At 39.9% G+C, this 26,919-nt stretch overlaps 1 protein-coding gene across 1 annotated transcript in view; it reads left to right on the forward strand.

Moving 5' to 3' along the window:
- Positions 1–26,919, forward strand: part of LOC102078972 (neural-cadherin) — a 317,842-nt gene that overhangs the window by 223,024 nt on the left and 67,899 nt on the right. The window contains exons 28-31 of the mRNA XM_019361161.2: positions 13,992–14,119; positions 17,740–17,861; positions 19,238–19,361; positions 26,322–26,502. Coding sequence (XP_019216706.1) covers positions 13,992–14,119; positions 17,740–17,861; positions 19,238–19,361; positions 26,322–26,502 — 555 coding nt within the window. The remainder of the gene's footprint in view (positions 1–13,991; positions 14,120–17,739; positions 17,862–19,237; positions 19,362–26,321; positions 26,503–26,919) is intronic.

The raw sequence follows: 26,919 nt of genomic DNA on the forward strand, positions 1-26,919 counted from the left end.
TTACTTTTGCATTACTTTATCATTTCTGGAGCAGCAGATAAATCCTGCAGATTGAGCTTCAGAACAAAGAGCGACTGTTTTATTCTTCCGCATTCTCCCCGTCTTTATGAACTGCGGTATTAAAAGTGCATAAATCATATATACTTCTCACCTTTTTAGCATTATTTCAGACTCCCAAGGTTGCATTTCAACAATTCTTGAAATAATGATGGCACTTTCAGCTTTGCAGTAATAAAAACTGTTTTGCTTAAGGGGGGCTTAAAAGTTAAGGTAATAGACATTTTTAGATGAGGTGAATAATGGAGGGATTTAGTGTGGGAGGATTAAGAAGAGGAGGTATCATTTTTGTGTAGCTTTACTCTAAACAAACAAAACAGAATCCAGACTATGACTGTGAAACCCAAACGGAGGTGCTTTTTCCCAGGTGGTACGTCTGCGGTTGCCAGTGGTACGTGAGAAATGTGAACTAATTAAAAAGAAATAGAAATAGAAACACCTAAGTGCATTTATTTATTTTTTTAATTTTTCCTTATGTAAATAATTGATATACTATCCTAAGAACAAAATACCTCTTGGGTAAACGGCGTGGCGCGGGAAAAAACTAGAGACAAGCATCAGCATGTTCTCGTCTAGATGCTGAGTTGAGTTGAATATTTCAACATGTGTGGTTGAATTTTACTGTTCATCAAGGCAAGTTGTATATGCACTCATCATTAGGTATGGCAGGAATGCTCAGTGCAAGTAAACAAGCGTCTCCAATTTCTGGTTTAATTCCCTGTGTATTAACTTGCAGTGCACTCAGGATTAGACAGTGACAGTCATGCATACACAATCCTGCTGTTCACTGCGGTGATGTATAGCGTGAATATTGGTAAGAAACTTTAGAAAATAGGTGTAAATTGAGCTTTATCAAGGTTTCATCTGTAGCTCTTAAGGGAAAATTGTGTCCCTTTGTTTAGTTGCAGTGGCAATATTCTTAAACTTTATTCAACAAGATTTATTGTCTTCAGAGGGCGGTAGGCAGGGATTATAGACAGATGGAAACAAAGAACAAATATCTTGTACATGTTGGTATATTTAGTGTTTTAATCTGAGAGACTAACACCTCCTTGTCTCTCTTGCTACTCCTTTCGCCTCGTATTGCTCCTCTCTCTTGGGAGAGATGCTGCTGTTCCATCACTGCCAAAGTAATATGTGTGGGAGGTGAAGTCCGCCTGGAGAGCCGGATGAGTTGTGTGTCTGTGTATTTGTGTGTGTGTGTCGGTGTGTATTTGATGAGCAGGTTTGCAGTGTAAATCCTGAATTATTTCTTTAGCCTTTGTTGGTGTCAGAGGATCTGTGTGCATTTGAAAACCAGCCAGTTTGTGCTGTTGGGTCCTAAAGACTTGGGATTAGTTAGTTGAGTTGTTAGTGGAGTCGGTGCACAGTGTGTAATTAGAGTCAGGCTGTACATATTTAGAGCTCTAATTAACTTGGGTCAAGGTTGACCTACTGCATGTAACAAATCCATGGGCAAGATTAGACTGTGCTGAAGCTTAATATTCCTGCATCGCAGTGTGTACCAAACTGCGTTATGATGAAGAGCGTTCTTTACGGGGGGTTATTTACAGTATTTGTATATGCAAGCTAGATATGTGATCATTCTGACTGTAATCTCCATGCTGGATTTTGAATTGATACTAATGATAATGTTAGTGTTACCATTAAAAATATTAATCCAAGTTCAATATAATGCGGGTCTCACCTTCATGAGTTTGGGCATCATTTCTTTTGGTTTTTGTATGAAATAAATTGCTGATACTGTTGGTGTATTTGGGTGGGGGGTTAGTGGACTAGTTTCTGGAGCTTTCAGCTTGGTAATTAACTTTAATGTGCAACAAGGTGTTGCCTCCCGTCTTTATGGTGAGAGTTGTACTCAGACACTGATGGACATTTTAACTGTGTATAACTGGCGAGTGTAGAGTAGCAGAGGTCTTGTGTCTGGCAGATTTCTGAGGGTGTTTTCACACATATAGTACGTTTACTCTGGTCCGATTCAGTTGAGGAGTAGCTCAGCTCGTAGGACTCGTAGCTTTTTGCTATGCTTCGTTTTATTTTCCAAGTGGACCATAATGCTTCATAAACCACGTCAGAATGCTGCATTCGCTCACTGGCCCCATGTGTCTGTGTGTTTTGCACTATTGGAGAACACAGAATTTATCTTAGTCGCGAGCTCGTACACACCTTTGCACATCTATAGGACCTTACCGCACTGAGAATACAAAGCATATATGGCTAAGGGACATTTTTTAGCTCCACCTTTAATGTACACCAGGTTGATGTGTGGAGTTCATCCAAAGGGTGTGGTTGTTTTTGTTCGTACCTGACTGCAGTTATTGTGTTCACACCTGCACAAATGAACCACACCAAGTGGGAAAACAAACCTAAGTTCGATTTAAACGCACTAAACTCTGCAGGTGTGAAAACACCCTGAGGAGGTAGTGGAACCGAGGAATATGTTGTCAAAGCTAGTTGTTGGACTGGCCTTGGTCATTTTCAAATTTTTAACATACCACCCAACCACAGTTCATGTAGTGTGTACCTGTACCTGTCGCCTCATATTATGTAGAGAGCTTGCAGCAAATTCTCCTTGGCAGCTTCATTATTTGCTCTGAGAACAGACTTCTCCATCTGCAAACTTTCCATTTAGAATCATGCACCATGTAAGGGAAATGTAACATTGCAGAAGTCAAGATAATATTTTGAGGGCTACAATAAGGTTCTGCAACCACGATACAGGATCCTTCAACCACCACTAAGTTAAACCACTGTTGATGCACATATCCAAACAGATTTGTACTGTCATTCATCAAATTTCCCAAACAGAGTGAAAGTCATTAAAGCTTTTCAAGTCTGGCCCGTATTTCTGAAGGAGGTAGCTTTGTTCGTCTACTCGTAGCTTGCTTAATTCAGTTGTGGTTGCTCTGCGCAGCTGAACCAAGTAATGGGTGATGTTTTTCTAGTTTAAAGCAAAGGTTCTCAAAACCTTTGACAGTTTTCTACCAAACTTTGTCTTCCACAATGTCTGACACTTTCTACTGCAGATCAGACATTCACTCAACTGCTGCAAACCTCCTGTTAAGGTAAGGAGGGTGAATACTGGCACTATACATTGATTGATAGCAACTGATGATTGGCATTCAGTGAGCTGTTTACATTTCAAATGTGATGCCCAGTGATGGCTAATATAAGTCACTGTATTTATATACACATCCTTTCCAACCTGTCCTCAAGCTCTGACCCCATTTTTTTTTATCAATCACTTACAATAAACCAACATCCAGGTTTAATATTAATGAAACAATCCTCAAAAGAAGAGGAACAACAATCTGTTCTGTGTTTTCCGTCTAAAAATCCCATTCAGCTCCATGTTTTTGCAGCACTGGCTCTGTGGCCCACCAGTGGAACCCCCTTATCACTTTGAAAACCTGTTTGAAACAGTCCTTGATGTTTATATCAGCACATTTATTCTAAAAAGGGGCCTTCAATTAACATTTAACATTTTGTCTTTCAGACAAGTTTGGGAGTTTACAGCCATTTTCAGATAGTAGTGGATGATTTTCCAGATAAACACAATTTATCCTTTTAGCTTTTGCAAAATAAACATTCATAAAACGACCACTTCCCAAACTATTATCGATAATACTTAATAATCCACCCACACCGAAAGCACAAAGAACACATTTACCAGCTGCAGTCGGGGGAAAAACCTCAATAAAATCTGATATGAGGATCATTGAATTGGCAATGCATGATTTTTAATAAAAAGGATCACCATATACATTCATAGCCAGCCTTTCATACACAAACTGTGTACAGATGTTTTTTCTTTAATGAACGTCAGCTTCATATCAGACAGAAATGAGGGAAGAAAATGAGAATAGTGTGCAAATACATGTCTATATGAAAATTATTATTTCAATCACCTTCACTGTCCTTGTGTAAATTAACTGCAAAAGTAAAAGAAGTGCATAATAAAGCTTGCATTGAAATATAATAAACAATGAGCAGCAACGAGCACATTAACATAAAGCGCAAAGCTGATGGGAAGAAAGGGACAAAAAGCACCGTTTTTTACTTTAAGCATTTTAAAGTGACACAAACTCACTGACTGCACTATGAACCTTATTTCTCGACACAAAAAAAAATTGTTTTGTTCAAATATAATTGAAAGAACAGAGCTTCGAACATCCGCTTCTCCCACTGATGCTCAAAGCGCCAAACTGGATTGATGCTTAATTACGAGAGGAATCAGACAAAATGGGATGATTCACTCCCAAATCGGACGCGCTGTGAACTGAATGCAGAACGTCTCATTCTGACATGAATCCATTATGAGTTCAAGAGCTGCTCAGAAAATTACATCGTAAGGTTGGAGGGCTTCACGCCAACTAATGCAGGACTGAAAATGTAGTTTGAAAAGAGAATTACAATAATAAGAAAAGAACTGGAAGAAAGAGGGGAAATGTGCATTTGAAGGATCAAAGAGAGGACAATATGAAATGTCAGGTGGATTCAAAGGAGAGTGCTACATCGCCTCGTTTTTTTCTACTCATGACTTTCTATTGCGCTAATTTTCATTTTGAATGTATTGCTTTTGTATGTGTGAGACAGGCTTGTTATTAAGCCTTGTTAGGGCTGCTGTCCATCGCGGTTGATCAAATTTGCCAGTGCTTCACAGAGACACACACAAACTTCCACTTCAGCTTTTTATTGAGATGCTGGTTTGCTGTTCCAAAGCCACCCACTCATCCGCCCTTTATCCCGCCGGAGGGCAGCTGTAGCAAGCCAGCCCTGCTGTGTAGGCCAGAGAAGGTGTAAGGCACTCACACACATAAATGCACACTGGGAACATCGCCGTGTACTACATCCAATCTTTGGCCACTCAGGGAGAAGAGATTACATGGTTATAACACAGAGTTGGTGGAGTTAGTGTGTGTACGTGTGCAGGGCTGAATAATACCCATACCTAAGCTGACCTCTTCTGTTCTAGCTAAGACCAGAACATTGGATGTTCCATTAAATCCATTTACCTTTGCTGGCATGTGAGCTTTAAATGTACATAAAGGCATTTTAAGCTTAGGACGACCATGTTGGTTAGCAGCTCAGGGTCAGTTTGTTCTACGCTAAGCTCCGGTTACACGTTTTCATGCGTGGAGCTCATCCAGATTTCCAGCACAAAGAGCAGCAGTCAGAGAACAATATTTAGTTTTGCTGAACAATGCTTTACAGATACTGTATTCAAGAATAACCTTTTCAAGTAATTAGTCAAGAGGTGCTTCTCGTGCCACGAACAAACACCAGCTGCGCGGCGCTGCTTTTGCGTGAAAACAATTTCTGGTTATTTTAGGGCCTGCTTCGGGGATGCTAGTTAATCAGTTATTTAGATTGCAGTGCATGTTAGAGTGTGCTGTAAAAACAACATAACGAGATGCAAACATAAAGCCGGTCCCTACGGTAAACTTTATTTGCAGACTGTTGAGTTGAACTGCTGAGCTGAATTTAATTTCTAACCATTAAAACCATACCATTAGCAAATAACAGCACAGGGCAGACACAGAAGACTTGCATCAGTATATCAAACACATAAATGGTTGTCACTTTGTATCTATCTATCCATCCACTTCTGGTTCATGGGGTGCTGGAGCCTATCCCAGCTTTCGTAGGGTGAGAGGCAGGTGCACCCTGTCACATAGAGACAGGCAACCACTCACCCTCACATTCACACCTATCTCCAGCTAAGTTAACCCCATGTATGTTTTTTGGACTGTGGAGGAAGCTCGGGTGCCCGGAGAGAACCCACACATACGCAGGGTTGTTACTCAAACTCTACAAAAAATGCCTCAAGCTGGATTCGAACCCAGGACCTTCTCACTGTGATGTGATACAACGTGCCGCTTTCTCCATGAAAGCCTGACTGGGAAGCTGAAAAAACAAAACAGAAATCTATGTCCCAGCTGTGAAAGAAAAAAAAAAAGATTTGGGTGAGTGAAAATTGATATGAATCATTTTCTGTGTGTATTTATAGGCTGGCTTCCTATTATTTCCATTTGACATTACAGATTTGACAAGTATGGCACTGTCCTCGCTGCCCCTCCACCTGTCTGACTGACATTTACTTTGACATTGTCTCTACCGCTTGTCACCGCTTCACAGCGTGACCCTGCGGTTATCCAATCTCTAATATACTTATTTACCTCAATACACCTCTGTTACACACGGCTACAATAGTTGTGTCAAAGGCAGATTATGTGCCCTATTTTAATCAAGCACAACAAGTGCAAAGCAGTAGGTTCTCGGCACGACTGTGTGAGCATCTCTGAGCACACCTGCTATTTTGGTTCCCGTATGTGCAGCAGCTCAAAGCTCGTAGTGCTGAAAGAGTTGTGCCAATCACAGTGATGCATGGCAGCAACAGCTCAACAAATAAAGAAACAGCCTTTCCAGGAAATCACATTTTGAAATGTGCTTATTTGCTTTCTTGTATAAGGACTGGAAGCTACCCTGGCTCTCTCCAGAGAGAGACTGAACTATTTCTCGATGGGTTCACCGAGTGAGTTTTGGAGTCGCCGCTAGATTGACAGGCAAGCGAGAGGAACCAGGAAATCACTGCGCCTGCCAAGATATTGTCCTACGCAAAACCCCAAGAAAACTACAATTACAGTCAACGACATTACAGGTGACACAAGTGGTATCAATCATGTGGCTCAAAACACAAAAAGAGTATTTTCCGAAATGTCAAACCGTTCATTTAACGACCCACGTTGCGTTTCTATACGTTGCTTGAAAGTCCATAAAATTTAATGTAATGTACCTTCGAGTCTGGCAGCTTGACAGTTTTATTAGCGCTGCACATATAGCGGCTCTCTTAGCATCACGATCCGGCGTGATCAGCAGTGCCGCAGTTTGACCTCGGCTGTTATTAGGAGATTGTTTGTTGCGGTAATGATTTGTGCCCAGTGAGATCAGCAGTAAATGACAAACATGACTGCAAGCGTCAGACCTGCTCTGAGGTGCTCAGACAAACACACGAGACTGCTCTCCCACTCACAGACACACAAAGTGTTCCAGCCAGGGGGCAGCGCTTGTCCAATCGATAGACAAATTAACAACACAAATTAAATGTGTGTAATTACAATGCCCTTGCGGAATGAGCAAAGTTGGCCGGCAGGGAGTCAGATAAGGCTTGCCGAGAGTTTGTGTTTATTTCAACTTTTCTCTTGAACCAAGAGGAGCGTATTGTCTCGACTTAATATAGATGTGTATTTGTTCATATTGTGCTGCTATCCCAAAGGAGGTCTGAGTGATGAATTAAAGCCATAAATACAAAAGAAAATGGATTGAGCGAACAGCAGCACACATAAATACACAGATTCGCTTTGGCATTACCTTCAATTTCCACAGAGCTGCTATGTAGCAGCTCCCCCCAGCCTAGCTCTACTGTGGCTTTCAAATGGGAACTGCTGCTGGATGTGGAGATCCAATATGCGTCGGCTGTGGGGCTGGCTAGCTAGCTGACAGATCGTTTATACAAGAAGTTCTGTGCTATATTCTTGCTGTTTCGCCTGCTGATTTGTACACAGACTGACTTCTGTGGGAACTTGTGTACATGCGACTGCGTTTGTGTGTTTGTGTGTGTGCACGCCTTTTAGGAGGGGGGTATGTGTGTAGCGGTGTGATTTGTAATGCTGTTTATGCAGTCCATATGCTCTCGCTGTGACTCCTGTGTATCCTCGGGCCGTCAGATGAGGAGGACATTTTTCATATTTAAGAGCCCCCCCCTCCACCTCTGTGGGAGTTCAAACCCGACTTGCACACAAAGCATACACTTTCTCACCCTCTTAGTCTTTCTTTCTCTCACTCTCTTTGCCTCTTGTCTCTCTCAGAGTAGGAGGTAATGAATTACGTATGAGTAGCAGAAACGAAGCACGGTTATGTGGATGAGCCCTTTAAGAGCAAAGTCTTGTCTTAACCCCTGGTACACCCAGAGCATTTAAAAGGAGCGCTGGCCCCTATGAAGATGTTCCCATTTGGCCTGCCAGCCCGCTGCACTCCCTGCTAACCTCTCAATCCTTTTCTTCTTTTCCTAACCGGCTCTGTTTGTTTGTCTCTGTGTTACTCTCTCACTCAGTGGGCTTCTGTTTGCCAGAGCACCAAAAGAGAAGTTCAACAGTAGGTCTTATGTTACAGTTATGTTGGGAACAATGAAGTCTGTAGGATTTTTATTACTATGTTACTTGTAACAGTGACAGATAGAATAGTAATAACTGCTTATCCAGTGACTCTCTACTTGATAAGCAGAAGATAGCTGATGGATGGAGTATGTTCTTCACCTTGGTAGGTATATTCCTGGAGACTAAAGTAATCACACAGTGTGATGTCTCACATCATTCAGGTGACCCGTGGTCTAATTTTTTTCGGTCTAGCAGCCGGGACATTTGTGACCTCATAGATGATATCATACTCTTCTACCAGCTCGCAACACTATCACCAGTTCCTACAATGTAGTTTAAAATAAACCAATAAAAATGCTTTAAATGAGCTTCGGTTCAAAAAGCCAAGATTCGAGAATGTTGTCAGAGATCAAAGATGCCAGAGGTTAATCAGGGAGTGAAGCATCCACCTGTGCTGAAGCTTGTACGCCTGTGACAGCGGGTGCTGCACTAGATTTTCTAATTGCTTTTCCTGTTCAGGCTCCGGCTTTTCCCACATCCAGTCGGCAGACTGTATATAAAAGACAGTTGTAGCCTCCAGGTCTCAAAATTGAAGTCACTGGAAAAGTGCACTAAACTTTCAGTTCTCTTTAATGGCATCCATGGGGCGACTCCTCTGGTTGCACAAAAGAAATGTAATTGTGTGAAAGTCTGTAAGAAAACAAAACTACTACTCACTTCTGACTTTTTGAGTATATGGGATCAAACTAGTACGTCCCTTTTAGCAACAAAAAGAATGCAAGGTGAAGGTGCTTTTATTGTGAAAGAGGTCCAGGAAGTGAGGACAGTGGGACAGGTTTGTAGCAGATTTTGGGAAACATTAGTGGTGAATAATCCTGACATTCTGTGGTAGAAATAAACAAAAAGTATTCACATACGCTTTAATTGATGTAAGTTGCTCATTAACAAATATAACAGAGAATAATTCAATCAAATAAAAATTTCGACTTCTGTGATGATATTAAAAGATTGAAGCATTTTTTTAGTCTGCCATTCTGTTTTCTCTACTCATTACTTTCTTCTCGCTGTTGTTTTGTTTGCATTTTTTGCCCATCTGTTGTCACCTTGTCTTATCTGCAACTTTCTCCCAGCTTTGTCTTTGCTGTCACTTCCCCCCTCCCACCCTTACTTTTTCCTCATGTCCTCTCCTTGCGTTTTTCCTCCTCTTTTCCCCTCCCCCTTCTCTCCCATCCATGCTTCTTATTCTTTCTTTCCTTGTGTTGCGTCTTCCCTGCGTTACTTTCTTGACACCTCTGAAGTTTGTTTTATTCTCCTGGGGAATGTCACGTCAGTCCTGACAGGTAGGCTTCTTGGCAGCGGCGGACGATCAGCTGGTCAATCTGCAGTTGAACTTGTTTTGGGTGCCTGTTTATTTGTGCACTTTTCTGCACCTGCCTCCACCTGTGTGTGTGTGTTTGTTTTTGTTTTTTTAATACATTCACAAACTGTTTTTCTGTTAGGTTTATGCAGGTGCCCTTTTCTGGCTGTCACTGTATTACCAGCTTGGACTTATCTGGATGCTGCAGTGTTAGCGTATGGAGGGTTTGGGGTGAGCATTGGCATAAAGATAGATTCAAGATAAGAAGAAATTCCCCTGAGGGTGGGGATGGGGCAGTCTGAAGAATTGAAATTGAAAGACTTAGATATGCGAGATAAAGAAGAAAAAAAGGTGAAGGGTCCCAAGCAGGACAGTAAATGAGAAGGGAATGAATGAGGCAGCATAAATGTCGGGGAATGAGCTGAGCCTAAAGAGAACAATGTACAAGTTAAACAAAGGAGGAAAGCTCTGACTTGAACTGATATATTGAATTTACTCTGCTCTTTTTGGTGAATTGTCTAGCCTTGGCCAATGTATTAAAATTAATTGGATCATTCCTGAAGTGTTGCGTCTACTCATCCTGCAGCTCAACTTCCAGGAAATTGAATGGGAGTTGAGAGGAAAAGAGAGGAGGGCAACAAACTTGCACTAGCTGGCTGTGGTTTGAAAAATGAAAGTGCCAGGGCTTTGTTTTTCTTTTTCCTATATGAGAGGTAGCATAATGAAGAATGGGGCTCTCATCACAAAGCCACATCTCAGGCTTGACAAAGCAATTATAAAAGACCAGCTTATCATGTGCTCACTAGGACCAAATTTCAACAAGTCCTCCAAATAAACAATGATATTGGTCGTTCAGAATGGCCTGTGCAAGCGTTCCACTTTAAACATGTGGAAAAGCCAGTGTGGCTATGGCTGACCTACAGGAAACAGAAAAGCAGAGTTTGCCTCTCTCTTGGTGTATATGTGTTTCTTTAGGTTTCACTTTCAGCAGCTGGTTTTACCCACTGTTAAGGTGACCTAACGGAGAGAGGTGCTGTAGTCTGAAATGTTAATACAGCTAAACTACAAAAATAAAAAGGTTACTTTATTTGCATCTATTATGTGGAAGACAAATGTTGTATACAGTATTTTATTTTGAATGCCAGCTTTCCAATCTTTTTCATTAAGTAGTCTATACAATAAGCCAAATGCGATAGTCTTCATTAATTCCTTTTTTAAAAACTGTTATTTAAGCAGCTCTGTCTGGTAATGATGGTGTTCAGCAGGGATGCAACTGTAGATCAGGACTTCTGTTTATGAGCTGTACAATTCTTTAGATGTTGACCACAAACTGGAGTCATTCTCTGTTGGTGGGGGACATGCTGTGCAGAACCCATATAAAGTGAGATATCAGGTCACCTCTTGCACTCTTTAGGTTTAGGAAAAGATTGTAGAAAGAAAAAGACACTTTTAGAAGGGAGCTGGCAACACATTGAAAAAACAAACCCATTGAATCTCCTTAGTCAAATTGGTAAAACCGTTTGCATTCGATTTTTTTTAGCATATTTTGGACCATGTTTTGAGTAAAGAGTACCCAGACTTAACAGCTAAAATTCATGCTAATGTCAAATGTAATGTCTAACATTTCTCAATAAATTACACAACTAATAACATTAGCTCTTAATCTCTTTGCAGTGATAACTGAGGAAACATCCTTCTTAATTATTTTGTCTATTTTTCCTTCATTACACCGTAACAATGTGGCAAGTTGGTGCAGGTGAAAAGCAAATGTTAAAAGTTGCTATGCCCTGAATTTAACCAAGAACTAATAGTTCAGTTCCCAATGCTGTTGGCTTTTGTGCCCATGTGAGATACACTTTAACCAATTAGTTATCTGGTTACTCCCAGAGTTTATTTTTAACATTACAGTTAATGAGTCTCACTATATCACTAAGGATGGTCATCAACACACCGCCACTCTACATTCATAGTGTCAGACATGTGGCTACTCGAGAAAGCCATCATCTATCATTGTTCATCATCATTGCTAACAACTTTACTTATTTGAGGGGAAACTTAGGTTTGTTACAAAAAATCAGGCACAGGCTCCAGATGTAGATGTAAAATGTATTGTAACGTTTGTAAAATGTATTTACACTTATTAAATATTATATATGTCATTTTCTGACAAACATAGGTACTTGTGTTTAAAAAAAAGAAGAAGAAGAATTTGCATGGGTTGCATTGAACTCTCTGACATCTTTTCAGTGATAATGTTTTTGCACACAAACATTAAAATAATCACATCTGAATACATGTCATAAGTGAGGCTGATAAAAAATAAAGTAAAAACAGTGCTGCACAAAAGCACGGTAAAAAGTTAAAGCTGTCAGTAGAAAGCAATGGTGACTTATTTGAAAGCGGCACAATGTAAAATGTCAGTTACCGTGAAGAAGTTAATGAAAGAGTGAAGCAAGTCAGGAGGTAAAAGACACAGACAGGAGATGAAAGAGTGCTGATAGGCAGACTGACATCGCAAGAAATGCAGCAAGAGGGATGACGAAAGCTGAGCTGAAGTCAGACACACACGGCGGATTGAAGAGCGCTAAGAAGGGAATTTGATTTTTGTCAGCCTCTTTTGACTTCAAACTTCAACTGACTGCAGCGTGAAGACAAATGTCAGAGTGCAGAAGTTGTGAAATCGATGCCAGAGTTTTTTCTGTCTTAATTATAATTCTAGCATATACTGAAACCACTTCACTTTGCCAGAGTTAACAGAGAAAAGCCAAATGGGAGTATTCTAAATGAACCCTAAGAACAAATGCTTTAGTTTAAATTAAATACCTAATTCTGGCAGTGGGTGTGTGGGATTGTAGCTTGGGGGGGGCAGTGGGTAAAACTGGGAATAATAAGTTGTTGGACATGAACTGTGACGGCCTATTATTATTTTTAATTGAATACAGCCAACAGAGACGTGCTGCCGTATTGACATGAGCCATAATTTCAAAACATAATTACAACATATTTTGTGAAGTCACTGCAGTCACATTTGTAACTCTCTTTTCACATTTCTAATTGGGTCGTACTCTTCATAAGTTTTTTTTCTCACCGCTGGAAAGTGGAAGTGCAGACTGTGGACTAATGAAACAGTAAAAAAGTCCTTAATGTGATGATCAGCTTCATGAGAGTCATGCACGGACTTGACCTACTTGTCATGAGCAATGTCAGAGACTGTATATAAAAGAAGGAGGTAGCCACGGTGGCATCACCCTCTGGTTTAAACGTGTTATGATCAGCAACATCCTGGATTTCTTAGAGCTAGAAGTGACTATATCAGCCAAGTGTAGCAAGCTTGGCTGGGTTAGCACAATTAGCTTTATAGTGCTCCATATAACTTGCAGAAACGCAGCCAGGAGGTCCAGTTTAGTGATTCATATTAGGTGGTGGGGGGATGTCTAGCTGAAGACACCAGCTATAGCTATCTGTATCAGGAGTTACCTGCCAGTCAAGACAGCCACACCTCTGTGAATTCTAACTTTACAACTGGATTGGTTATATACTGTATGTATTAGTGTATTTTTAAATGAGCCTCTAGTGGCCATTTCAGGAAATGTAGTTTTGGATACTGTTGTGTTCGCCCAGAAGTTGCCATTTGAACATTATAAGTGACAAGAACAACGTTGAAATTACCCCAGATTTATCAGTTTGCCTTAATGAAAACAGACCCTGGAGACTCTTTGAACAACGTTGGAACCATTAGAGGCCTAAAAATACTTCAGTGAGTGGACATATCGGAGACCTTTTTCCACTGAGTCAATAAATTGACATTTAGAAAGTTGTGGGTGAGAGTTCTGATGCAGACTAAGTACAAGCTGCTGTTGCGTGAACTAAGAAGTCCTTTCAGTCCCACAGTATAAGGAGATGTTTAGTGTTCACTGTTTTGTGTCAGCATGAACTTTTGAAGTTCAGCATGCGTGATGATGGATTGCCAATGCCGGTTGGTCTCTTATTTCCTTACACATGGTGCAAAGCACACAGGCAGTCTTAACCACTTCATTAACTTTTAATTTCCCATTTGAGTAAGTCAGAAAATAGAATGTAATAACTTTTGTCTGATGTTTGTTGACTGCCACGAAGAAAAAAACTAGATCACAGCAGCCTCTGTGCAATAATCCTCATTAGAGCAAATATACAGAGACAATATTGGCAATTTGGTACTTTATGTTGGGGTGCATTCTTTAATTTATAACTTTTCATACACTACTTAATTCTTTGGCATACATTATCCTGTTACAGTGGTTTCGCTGCTGTTTTCGAGACTTCAGTACCAGCACCAGATTGGTTGTCAACAGACCTAAAAAGTGCTCATATTGCAGCTCTGAAAACTCATTTCTCAACTCACCCCTCACCTATCCTCCCTCTCGTTTTCTTTCTCTATCTAGAGCTAATAGATGGGACCCCCACCTTGAAAATCAACCATGGCTCGGGCACAGTGGTGCTACAGTTGCCAGGCAACGTGAACGTGGCAGACAGGCGGTGGCATCGGCTGGATGTCCGCAGCAACAGCAAGGTGGGTCGCTCTCTCCATTTAACAGCAGCCATCATCTATTTAGCAAATAAGTTCAAATAAATTCACATCGCACTGAAAAAATATATTTTTTATCCAGTTTTAATGAGATTGTTTTGGATTTTTTACTTTTAAAGGCACATCTAATATTTTCATGTATTCAAAACACATGAATTTGTAAACATGGATTTTTCTGTCTTGTATATAATTTGTTCTTACCTTTACCATACATTACATTCACCTCATGCAGTCACGTATAAATGTCACTGTCTTTGCATTAGGGAATATGATGCAGTAAGTAAGCTGCTCCTTTAGTTGTGCAGATAACAAGTCTAATGATAACAAGTTCATTTATTTAGGCAACATTAGCACCAGAGTGATTCCGGGTCTTTGGCCCGCGTGCTGTGATGAATCAACCCAATGTAGGTTGAAATATACTGGCTGCTTTTCTTTGTATATACTTATAAATGCATGCAGTGTGTTATTAATCTTGGATAAAAGTACAGTAGTGCGGTCATTTTTTAAAACTTACCACAAGATAGTTAGCAGTTTTATATGAACACCCTGCTTGTCTGCTCACAAAATGTGTGATGCACCTATTTGAATTTACCCCAAACATCAGATAAAAGCCCAGAATAGTCCTCAAATATTCCTTCAAAATTTCCTTGTATTTAGAAGATTCAAATTGGCAATTTCTTGGGAATACTTGTGAATTTGTTAACATATAAATGCAGATGAAAAGTGCCATTCAAGTTGGAACTATTATTAATTGTTTGACAGTGCAAAATTAAGACTACATGGCCAGCAGGAAGGGGAGGGTCCAGCTATGAGAAGATGTCTGATTGTGCCAGAGTCTATAAGAAGGTGACTCTCTGGCTCACCTGAATAGTAACCTCAGTAAACACTTATACATTTATGGTCTCATTTGCTAGTTTAGTTTTATTTTATAGAGCATTAGTGCTCATTGGCTAAATTATGCCCCCATTTAAAATAAAATGCATAACAAAAGAGCATCCCCATATCTCATCAAGAGGGAGAGACCAAAAATATTGACACTGAAGCTCTAACATGGGAGTTCACTCTGTTTTATAGGCCATGTCTCTTTTTTATTTACAGTCTTTGTGCCAAAAAATTAACAGCATGTCAAACTTTTGAACTGAATGTTCTTTCTGGTATATTTGATAAAGCTGCTGATTTGCATGTATGATGTCAGAGATGAGGTTATATATTTAGTATATGTCCTAGACTTTAAGCATCGCCCATTCGGCTCCACGCAAACCTTTTTAATATAGTTATTTTCCAGGAATCTAAATGGGGAAGACGTCGGTGATTAAGTATTATAAAACTGTCTGCAGTGTAGAGTACAAAGGAGGATAATTGCAGACAGATGATTGCAGTAGCCCTCTTGCAACATTTTCTGCCCCAAATAATTGCAAGTTAATTGAATTAGTGTGAAATTGGACTAAATCTTTATGTCGTTAAGATTATTCCGCATATTATTCCCCTATCGTATATCAATGACAGTTCCTGCTTCTATTTTTAGAGGCTGTGACATAATCCAGCATGAAAGCTCCGAGCTCCAGTGTCACTGTAGGCTTTGGGCACCTAAAAGCAGCTGGACTGGCTGCATCTCAGCATTCTTTCATCCCAACATCCCACTTCAGTACCACTTTAGAGCACTTCAGTAAAAGCACAGGACTGAGTCACATTTTTTTACACACACTGCCAGTGTGAAGCCTTTTCATATTCAGCTCCATCAGAGGCCTCTCAAAAACCTTAAATTGAATAATTACACTTATGTCACCCTTAATTTATAAATGGCTTAATTTAGCTCGTTACTCAAAGACCTGCAATGTTCCCCAGACCGCCCTTCAAAAACACTTGTTACGCTGCCTTGAGTTCAGGTTAATATTATAAGAAAGGACACGCCGTCAGAGAGCGTTCACTCTCGCTACTCACTAGTGTGACTAAAATTTGTCTCATTTATGGCTTTTGCCAAACTATTCAATTCGGTACCTCACTGGCACAGAAAACACCAATTTTGTTCCCTGGGTTTTTTTATTTCTTTTGAATGAAAGGAAAACAGCTTCAGGGTTAGCTTCCCATCACTACACCTACAAACACAGGGAAATTTGTTCAATATTGAGAATGAGAGCAGCCAAATGAAAGCATGCAGTGAGACTTTCGGGTAATGCGATAGCATTATTCGGAATCGCGTGAACACTAGAATGCATTCAGACTTTTGTTATTACAGCGAGGATTATTCTGCACCACAATGGTTTTACTCTAAATCACATGTGAATCTATTCATTTGTCCTGAATAGTCAGCTGCGGCTTATCCAACCTGGTTGTGTGACAGCATGAGATCCAAAGCAGGAAGGACAGTGCTGTTGTTGGGAGATTTGCTCTGTGATTCAGCAGCCAAGAACCAAGAGCAGTGTTTTTGTTTCTTTGTTTTGTTTTTTTCAAATTAAGTAACATTTGTGAAAATGATAAATGCAAAGAACCATTGTCTCGTTGTCCTTCATTAGGAATCACATTGATAAATAAGTAAAAACCATGATCTGCTAACAGGAACATGACTTGATTAAACTAAAATAAATTATTTAGATAAAATGGGCAGCGTTAGCTGTTGATACAGAGTTTGTATTAATGTTTAATCATGCTTACTTTATTGCTGCATGTAAATCCTGTTTAAAAATGAAATTATTATTATTATTATTATTATTATTATTATTGATGATGTAAATTTGAGTAAAAATGTGCCAAAATCATACTAATATGAATGATGTAGGCATCATATTTGGCATCTGTTTTCACACAGAGGTGATATCAGTAGGCGTAGAAACAAAACAACACATAAATGCTGTTTTATATAGCCTGGTGTGTTTGTTAATCATCTGTAATGAGTGTTATCCAAATCACAGAGTATTCTTCTTATAACTTTCAATATCTGACAGAAAATAGAAATACTCCTGTTTGGTATTACCGAGCATAATGACATTTTTTCTGTGTGTTCCTGACGTATGTCTGAAAGCTTTTATCGTGGATGTGTGAAAAGTACGTTAAAGGTGTTGTGTTTTAGCACGCTGATGACTGAAACTGTGCTGGCACATACAGGCTGTTTATCCAGCCGAGTAATTATAATGATTTCAGCGCCAACTTTTTTGGAAGGTTAAGGCAATGGACCAGATTTCCCAAAAAATTATTTTCAGCCCTCTTAAATGCTTAATTCTTTTTTTCCTGTGATGTGAGCCATCGGGTAGTGTGTGTGTTTGGGTTAAAACTTTACTAATTACTACCGTAAGGAGCCATGTTTACTGAGAGGTAAACAGCAGATGGAATAAAGACTCTAGTTAACTGGAATAAGCTGCTGTGGCTTCTGCTTAATCGCATTCTTGTTAAGGCAAGTCCACATGTTTAAGTTGTCATGCAGCAGAGCAGTGCAGCATGCACTAATGAAAGAAATGTGAGTCAGATGCCGTTCTCATCATGGCGATAATGCTAAAAGACCACTCGTCGGCAGCAGAAAGTACACTCGTTACAGTTCAGAGAAATGACTTATTTGTGATTTATTGAAGCATTATTTGAGTACAACATGCCCTGGTTTGTTTTCTCTGCAGGAAGTACGTTTCACCCTGGATCGATGTTCAGGGGCAGCAGTGAAGGAACTGGTGGGTAGCTGGTTGACCTCTCAAGACCACTCTTCCTGTGAAGTGATGGGTGTTACGCCTAACACCGACAGGTAAAAAGAAGCACCTGAACAGATGCGTGCACACCACGGACTTTCTCACTGGCTCAGACTTGGTTTGCTTTTAATTTGGCCCATGTGTTTGCAGGCTCCCATTTTTCAACAAGACTGCAAAAAAGAAAAAGTGTAGCCTTTAAAGTTCGATTCTGCTGCTTTCACGGTGCTTTGATTCTACTACTGAATGCTTGGTTGGTTGTTATGGAGTGCTGGGTGACCATCTCCACTGAAGAAAAAGCTAAATTGTAAATATTTGCAGTTTCTTTAAAACAAAACATGTCTTGTCACCTTGGATGGTGAAAGTTAGAGCTGCGTCGGTCATTTATTTTGAAATGAAAACTAAATATTATGCTGTAAAATGAACGTATAGCCGGACGAGACTGTATGCTCTCTCATTGCTATAAAACCTCAGAATTATTTTTGGAAAAGTAACAACGACTTTAACCCAAAAAGAAATTTCACACCAGATTTAATAGAAACTGTTTGTGTTGTGTTTGATGAGTTCATATAGAGAACATGTGGTTAAAAAAACAAAAGCATATTTGTGTTATGATGAAAAGTATGAAAGTCTAACTAGTAAGTTTTATTGTAACTGTAAAAATGACGGCATAATTATTCGAAACTATATTTGGCTCAGTGTCACTAAATGCTGCACACATATACAACATTTACATTTAAGAAAATGCTAACATGAAAAAGACAGATTAGTGCTTTTGGGCATGAAAGCAGACATATAACATCCCATTGTTTATATGGCCAAAACATTTAAGGAACTGCAAATGTAAAGAAATGTCCAAAGTTTTGCAGCCCCATAGACCATCGAAGTATGTTATTAAAAACTAATTTTACTGTTTGGCTGTAAATGTAGTGCTCTTATCAGCGTTCTATGTTTAACAAGTGATTGTCGCCATTCCCCTGCATCTGCCTGGTGTTTAGACGGGCTACAGCTAAACACAACATGAAGTTTTGCAAAGTCATTAACTTAGATGTAAAATTCTCTTGCTGCTGAACGACGAACGTCTATCCTCTGAGATTCTTCCACAGACTGTGGTGGTGTTGTCGTTTTAGAGCAGAAACGTCTCTTTCATAAAGAAACAGAAGAAGAAAAGGAGGAGGCATCCAGAAAAGTGAAAAGAAGATTTACGCCACATTTTAATTAGGTGACTTAGCAGAATGAACCAGCAGATTTTGTTTGCTGATAACATGTTCGATTTCCTATTTTGAACTGCAAACGTCTGATTAAAATAAGACTGTTAAGTGCTAAAGCAGCAGGTTCAAAACTCTTTCTCATTGCAGTCTTATATTTTTCTGTTTTATCCTTTTCCTTTTATTTTCTTGCTTTTTGAATGCTTCTGTCCCGCTGTGTGTTTTAGACACCTGAACATGAGTCAGGTGCTTCAGCTCGGCGGTGTGAACGAGGACATCCCATACATCTACCCCCAGCTTCAGCACAAACACTTCACCGGCTGCGTCCGTAACCTCATCGTGGACAGCAAGGTAACACACTTTATAATACAATGGTACGCATGCACACCCATACATAACCACACAACCATTAGCACACCAGTATGCAAGCAAAGTTAAACTCACACCTGCATTCCAGCTGATAAATGGATTAATAACAGGCTTCGACATTCACAGTCCCCTTGTGCCATGTGAGAGATGGGTTTTTTATGCTTTTAACTGTAACCTCAAAGAAATTTCAAATGTTACACACATGCACTTTAAGAGTGAAATGGAATATGAACCTTTCCCCTCCTGCCCAGTCTGACATCAAATCGAGACTTTCAAGTAACCAGCTCTGCCGGAGTTAAAAAGTCAAGGACTCTGTACTCAGCCATGACAATCTGAGCCCAGCCCCAACAAAATCCAAATCATTTCTGTATGAACACAGGCTTCTCTTATGATAGCCTCGTGTGAACCCGCAGTCTTCTGAAGCCTGAAATTTTGGTTAAAATTGCACTTTTTGCTACAATTTTTGGTTATGAATCAAATAAAGCTGTGACTGCTAAATTTTGCCCCTGTCCATCTAAAACTGCTGAGCCTCGGCTGCTTTAACTGGTATTTAGACATAAATGTCAGGCTTTTCAGACTGGATTGCCAAAGATTGTGTGAGATGTGGGTTCCCTGATAATCAAAACTCACATGGCAGAAAATTAGAAATTAAATGGGTCTGCTTGGAAGATGTTTGACTTTCTGCTCCAAATAGGTTATGTGTTACCTATTACACTTTTTTAAATTACCTTTGTTACTCTCTGCTTGTGATAATGTCACATTCTCACTCTGCATCTGTTCAATAGTGGCATTTATGATCTAGACTTCATTTAAACTGTCCTCCACAGTTAGATGTGTTTTCAATCTAGTGGAAAAGTGTAATCAGAATTTTGGGCAATATTGTCTTAATATCTGAAGGTAACGGGGGACATAGGATACTTGGGTAGGGTGGTGCAGACAAGGAGCTCTTTTGGACTGTGGAGTGTCTCTCACTTGTGCAACTGTTGGGCTGTGCTAGTCCATCTCTACCATGGCATGTCTTCAGGTGCTGAAGGGTATGAAGGGTGCCCCAGGATGTAGATGGCTTGTTTGCCTTGGGACGCCTGTGTGGTAGTCACAGGGTGAGCAACTAAACGCTTAACACCAACCGACATCTTAGTTGCGCCCAAGCACAACTAGAAGCATCTGTTAATAACCACCACAGTTAAACATTCTCTGTATAGATTTTGTTGGTAGCAGACCTCCTTTCATCATCTTTCCTGGAGATGAAGCTAACTTGGATTGAGTTTGGGGTTAATGGGAGGTAAAGCTGTAAAGAAAAGGTGTGCATAAAAGATTGACATAGGCAACTTGTTGTCTCACATTGGTTTCTGGGTTATGCAATAATGTGAGATGTTACCATATTTAGATAATATGGTAGCTATGGTAGCTAGCTAATGTAGCTAGTGCGGTTAGCAAACTGCATCACACAGACAGATACCTGCTAATTAACAAAGGGCCAAACTGAAGCCATGCTATTTGTCAGATAGCTCTCAGTCAGTTCAGTGACTCCATTAAGGAGAATAATAATAAAAATAATAATAATAATAATAATAATAATAATAATAATAATAAGTGATCCCTAAATCAGCCATTCACCTATAGCAGCCAAGGAGGCAGCCTCAAGTAGCCATTAGGGCAACTTTGCAGTTGTGGCACTTTGGCGTGTGTGTCAGATGTTACCGTTCGGACAAAAGAAAAGACTCACTTTAAAAACAAGGGAAAATAGTAATTTATTTATCCCAATTATCCTTTTCATCTTTTTTCATGATTGCTGGAAGCCAACAGTGTTTTTAAAATCAAATAAAAACCCAGTTCTGTTTTGACTGCATGTTGCAATCTGCTGCAGTTACTAATTCAAATTAAGTGAGAGAAGTGAACAACGGGTAGTAGCATATTTTTGCTGGACCATTTCAGGGAAGTTATTCAAATGTTGGAGTGGAACATTTTGACTAAATGCACACTTTTATTAAAAAAAAAAAAAAATCACAGGAAATTTATGTGGACAGGCCCGATATGCTTTTAAATGCAGATGAGCAAAATAGTTTTTCTCCTGCTGATTCCACTTCCATCGCAATATGCCAGCACTGCGTATGATGGATTTCTTTCTTAGATTTAATGCACATAAGCCCCACATAATGGACGTGGAGGAGATCATATTTCTAGGTATAAAATGGAGATTGGTTTGTACAGTTTAAGATTATATTCTAAATAATTTATGAAATTATATTTCACTAGTCATAACAGAGTATATTATATGGCTCAGTGTTGAGAGAATTACTGTGAGACTGCTGTTCATCATTGTCTGGATTATGGTCACTCTCCAATGTGTGTGTGTGTGTGTGTGTGTGTGTGTGTGTGTGTGTGTGTGTGTGAAAAGTAGTGGGGACAGGGAAAACACTGAAAGCTGGCTCAGAGTGGATTATTTGTGGCTTGCCTTCAGCCGGGTACACATGAGCATTTAATGCGCTAGGACCGCTGAGTTAATTGATTAGCCCGACCAGCCAACCAATAAAAACAGTCAATAATGTGAGCCTAATATCATGAGCCAACTACTACACAACCTCTCTGTCACTTTAGTCCAATACGTGTTCCGTTTAATGAGGTCAGTGTCAGCACAAACGGGTTCATTACAGGCATATGTCGCTCTCTCGGTATCCTGCAGACACATCCTCTGTTTCCAGCATTAAATAGCAGTTGGTTGTTTGCTAAAAAACACAGTCATGATGCAGAAAGTTTTAAACACATAAAACTGTGGAACTGACAAGTTTCCATCATTTAGTGTGTGTGTGTGTGTGTTTCCTTCTTTTTTTCTGGTGGTCCACTCATGTTCTAAGGACTCCTCTTCAGTCCACTAATAAGGCATTTCTGTGTATGCAGGTGTGTCTGTGTGTTGCTAAGTAATAACCCAGGTGTTTTGTGGGAAAGAGCAGTTATTATTCTGCATACTTATGTTTAAATGAAAAACAACCTTGGCCAGTCAATTCAAACATGCTTTCGTTCAGCACTCCGGTTAGGTGTGAGGGGCCACAAGGCCTCTAGGGGTGGCTTTTAGAACTGTTGTCTCTATAAACACAATTTATTTGTACCCATTCAGTAGACAATTTGAAAGCTCTGTTAAGATGTTGAATCTCAAGAGCGGCGATATTAAAGGATATAAGTCTGTCTTTCTGCAGCGCTGAAGGCTTGGAGTTAGTGTGGTTTACCTTAGCCAGGGATGTAGCAGGAGGCTGCACAAACACTGTGTACTAATGAGAGGAATCTGCATGATGTGTGTGGGCGGACATGAGTATAATAAATCCCCAAAAGCATGCAACAGTAGGCGTGCTGATGATTAATAATGTTGATGGACATGTTCCGGCATTGTATGATTTTTATTTTTTTCCTTTTCCTCTGGTGTTGTTGTTCCTTTCCTCGCAAAATGTTCCAGTGTGTCATGTTTGTTGCTATAGCAACATCATCTGTTTCTGCATGGGTGTGAGTGCCTGTCGACGAGGTAAAAAGGTAGCTGATGTTGATATGTCCGCCTCACCGGCAGTACGGGTGGGAATCACAGACTAGCTCACTGCCGTGGCGCGATGTGAACAAAAGCAACCTTATCATGACTTTTCGTTTTTATGTACGAATGCAAAACTAACAACACAAAGCAGGGATTAAGAAAAACAGCCCAAAGACAGTAAACGCGATCGCCCCAGTGAAATGAAGGCTACAGCGCTACAGGCCTGACTGCTCACCACTGCCTTTGTTACCTATTGAAATTTGGTGTCTTAGTAGCTTTAACATCACTTGTGTTAGCTCAGTGTTAGCATACTGTCTGCGCAGATGCTTACAAAGAGCTGATGTTGTGTTAGCAGCATATTATTGTTTCCATCTTGGATGCAGTTGCATTTCACCATTGTGCTCTTGCCCATTCATTAAATAAAAATAAAAGTAATGTCTGTACCTCAAAGCTGTAAGATCACTTCACAATTTTCCTCTTTATCAACTCGCTATAAAGCTAATTGCTCATACAGAAAACCAGAGCTGCATGTTTGAATCTCTGTACACAGGAGGAGTGAAGACACCAAAAAGGTTTTTTAATGTCTCTCTTCCAGCGTGAAGCAAAAGTAGTGTATGAATATGTGTACAATGTCTACAATAGTGTATGCCAAAAGAAAGTCGTTGTCCATGTCCCGGTGCTCTGCAGATAAATCCATTGTCTTTCTCAAAGACTAACCATTGGGGTTAGGGTTATTAAAAGTTTCTAAACAGCCATTGTTGTTCAAAATCAGGTCATACATGTAGAGAATCTTGTTCAGTCTCCACTCCAGTTTAAGAAACAAATATAAGTGAAGCACCAGCATCAGGGACAATAGACTAATTGTCCTTTATAAGTTATTTATTTAGAGAAATTAATAATGTGTTTACAGAAATAACTCTTTATTCCAAAAACACCAGCCTGTAACCTGGAATTGGCTAATCATCTTACCTGCCTATATGTATGTTAGCTACAGCCTGCATGTTTGTCTTCTGCTGCTTCTTCACACGGTAATGTGCGCACAGGTTTAGTTCATATGTATAAAACTCTCAGATCACATTGCTAACAGATACAGTGTTACTGAAAGTAAGGAGCTTCTTATGACACCAAACTAGTAGAGAAATTTGGGGAGGTAGAAAAAACTATTCAGAAGCTGCTGAGTTTTTCCACAGAATCTACAAGGCCGCTGAACAAAGCAAACATGGTTCATTCTCATGTCATGAACATTTTTTATGATAGTTTTAGTATGAAAATCTACCAGTACAAAGATAAAAATTTATAAGTTTTTTGGCTTGAAAAACGTGTGAAAAAATTCTCATTGCAGTTTCCATTGACTAAATTCACACTGCATACCATGTTGTCTTAATTAACACTAGTGAAGTGTGATGCATGGTTACATGTAACCTGAACAGGAAAAGGTGACTGAATGAAATGAATAAATGAGACTGGAGTAAACCCGGTGGTAATAGTGAGGTTGTGTCCAGGTAAAAAGACAGGAAATGATTTCCTTTTAATATGCTTCTATTCTGGAGCTACCTCTCTGCCTCTCTTACCCCTGCTGTCACTCACCTTTGTCCGTTTTCCACTTTCTCCATCCTCGTCTTATCATTATTCTGCTTTCCTTTCTCCCTTCAGCTCTCAGAGTAGCATTACAGCTTTAAGGTTTTCTGTGCTTTTGACATATCTGTCACTACATTGTTAAGTAGGGAGGTGTGCAGTTACAGCACACTGACTAATAGCTTTTTGAGTGCTACTAGCTATGATTCGAAACTTGATTTACAGAGTTTCTCAGCAAAAAGTTTACCTCATAACAGAAGTTACAGAACACTGTGGACAAATGATGTTTTCTCATTTCACCAGAATATATATTCAGCAAAAAAAGTTCTGTGTGTTTTTAGGAAATCATAGTCTAGATGTTGCCTTGTATTGCATAGCATTTTGCTTTTGGCAGGCATGGACACTGGGAGCAATTTAAAGAAGCTAAAATACCTTCTTTCAGACAAGTGAGGGAGTGAAATAAAACCAACAACTACATGTGGATGGCAAACTGATGAAAAATAAAGAATTTTTAACGATATTAAACGACACTTAGGGTGGACCATACTGCATCGCCTTACCACATGTTGTAAATTTGAATTCACTATTACTTATAAAGACTCATTTCATGCTGTTTAGGTGACATTATGCTTGACCTCTGCGTGTCATTCTCAGTCATCTTCATTATCACTTCCTCCAAGATGTGACTGAAGTGCTGCAAGGTTCAGACATTTTGGGTGAAACTTCACTCTTTGCAGTGAACATTACAGCTGCATGCTTTTTCGTTTAGAATTTATTTTCACTTTGTGTGGGTTGAGACATTTTTATACCCAACACCTGAAATTAATCGTGGCAAATATGGCATCCTGCTGCGTCTCTTTGTGGGGGTGTGACACTGTTCTCAGCTCAAGCCACAATTTGTTATTCATGCAGAAGCAGCTGTATTTTTGAGTTCAGCTCATGTATCAGCCAGTGCTGTGCTCAGAGACGCACGCATGCACACATACTGGAGTGACACCGATGCTCAGTCGAATCAATCGCAGACACGCCAATATGATCAACATGATCAGCTCAACCCCAGAAAATTGTGGAGCTGTAGCATTTAAAGGTCAACAACCAATAAGAGCCCTCTTTGCTGGAGGTCAGAACCAATCAGCAGCTCCCTGATGGCATGATTCATTTCACTTTACAATCTTTCACATTCCTGCATCCTCTCTGTGGCACAAACACAACTCATAAAGTTTGGTCCTGGCAGGGAGGTGACTGAACATATTAATGGATTTTATGACATCCGATTGTAGGTGTTCAGGGTTCCTCTGTCCTTTCAGCTCTTCCTGTAGGTGGTCATGCTGTTTCTCTGGTCAAGAGTTTGGTTTCATCAGTGTGATGATGAGAGACTCTGAGAGACAGAGAGATGACAATTTAAAGAAAGAGAAGGCCTGAGTTTATGCCTTTCAGTATAATTTAGAGTTTTCTTCCCCAATCGATTCATTTTCATTCTCTTTGACTTTACTTAACTCTTTCGAATGTTCCGACTCTCCCTCTGGCTGCTGACCCCCTTATACGTCTGTCCCGTGCCTTCCCTAATCCCCTTTTCTCTGCTGTCACTTTGCCTTTTTGCCTCCTCTATGTAAGCTACTTACTTCTTGGCACCTCTCCCTATTGCCGTCCTCGCATCTCAACTTTTCCACTTTTTCTTCCCTCCTATTTCCACCTCCTTTTCCTTCTTGCTTTCTTGTTGTTTTTCTTTGTTTATATTTTTCCAATTTCACTTCATATCCAGTGTCTCCTTTCTTCAACTTTACCTTTCTCCTCATCTTCTCTAAATTTACTAATCCTTCCATCTCCTCCCCTGTATCTCTTCCATTCAGCTGTATGATTTGGGCTCCCCGGCCGACTCGCAGTCCAGCTCTCCAGGCTGCCTGACCACAGATAGCAGCTGTGTCAACATGGGCTATCCATCCTGTGGCCACCGGGGTCGCTGTCACGGTGAGTGGGGCTCCTTCAGCTGCCAGTGTATACCCGGATACACAGGACACCAGTGTGAAGAAGGTATGCCAATTTTTTTATTATTTTTGTTTTACATTATGCAATAAAATTTTGTTCTTGACTGTAATATTAAAAAGAAAAGAAAATCATCCATGTGGCCTCAAAGGTCATTTACTCCTTGTTGACTATGTCAGATTACAGTATGTGAAACGAACACATATTTGGTCATTGTCGGACAAGGAGTTTGTGCTATCACAGAATTGTTCTAAATGCTAAAATGCACATGTCCTTCCCAGCTTATCACTTCAGCTGTGTCACATGTTACAGGCTGTTTCCTCCAACAGCTTCAAGGGATCCTGAGCAGCTTTATTTTCAGTGTAATGTTTTGGTCTTCAAGGCTATAGTAAACGTGGCTGTCAGAAAATTTACGGTGAACATTCCCATAAATATTGTTGACGAGAACCCCCCGTTTTGTTACCG

Source organism: Oreochromis niloticus, linkage group LG1 (assembly GCF_001858045.2).
Source record: "Oreochromis niloticus isolate F11D_XX linkage group LG1, O_niloticus_UMD_NMBU, whole genome shotgun sequence".
In the NCBI taxonomy this organism is placed as follows: Eukaryota; Metazoa; Chordata; class Actinopteri; order Cichliformes; family Cichlidae; genus Oreochromis; species Oreochromis niloticus.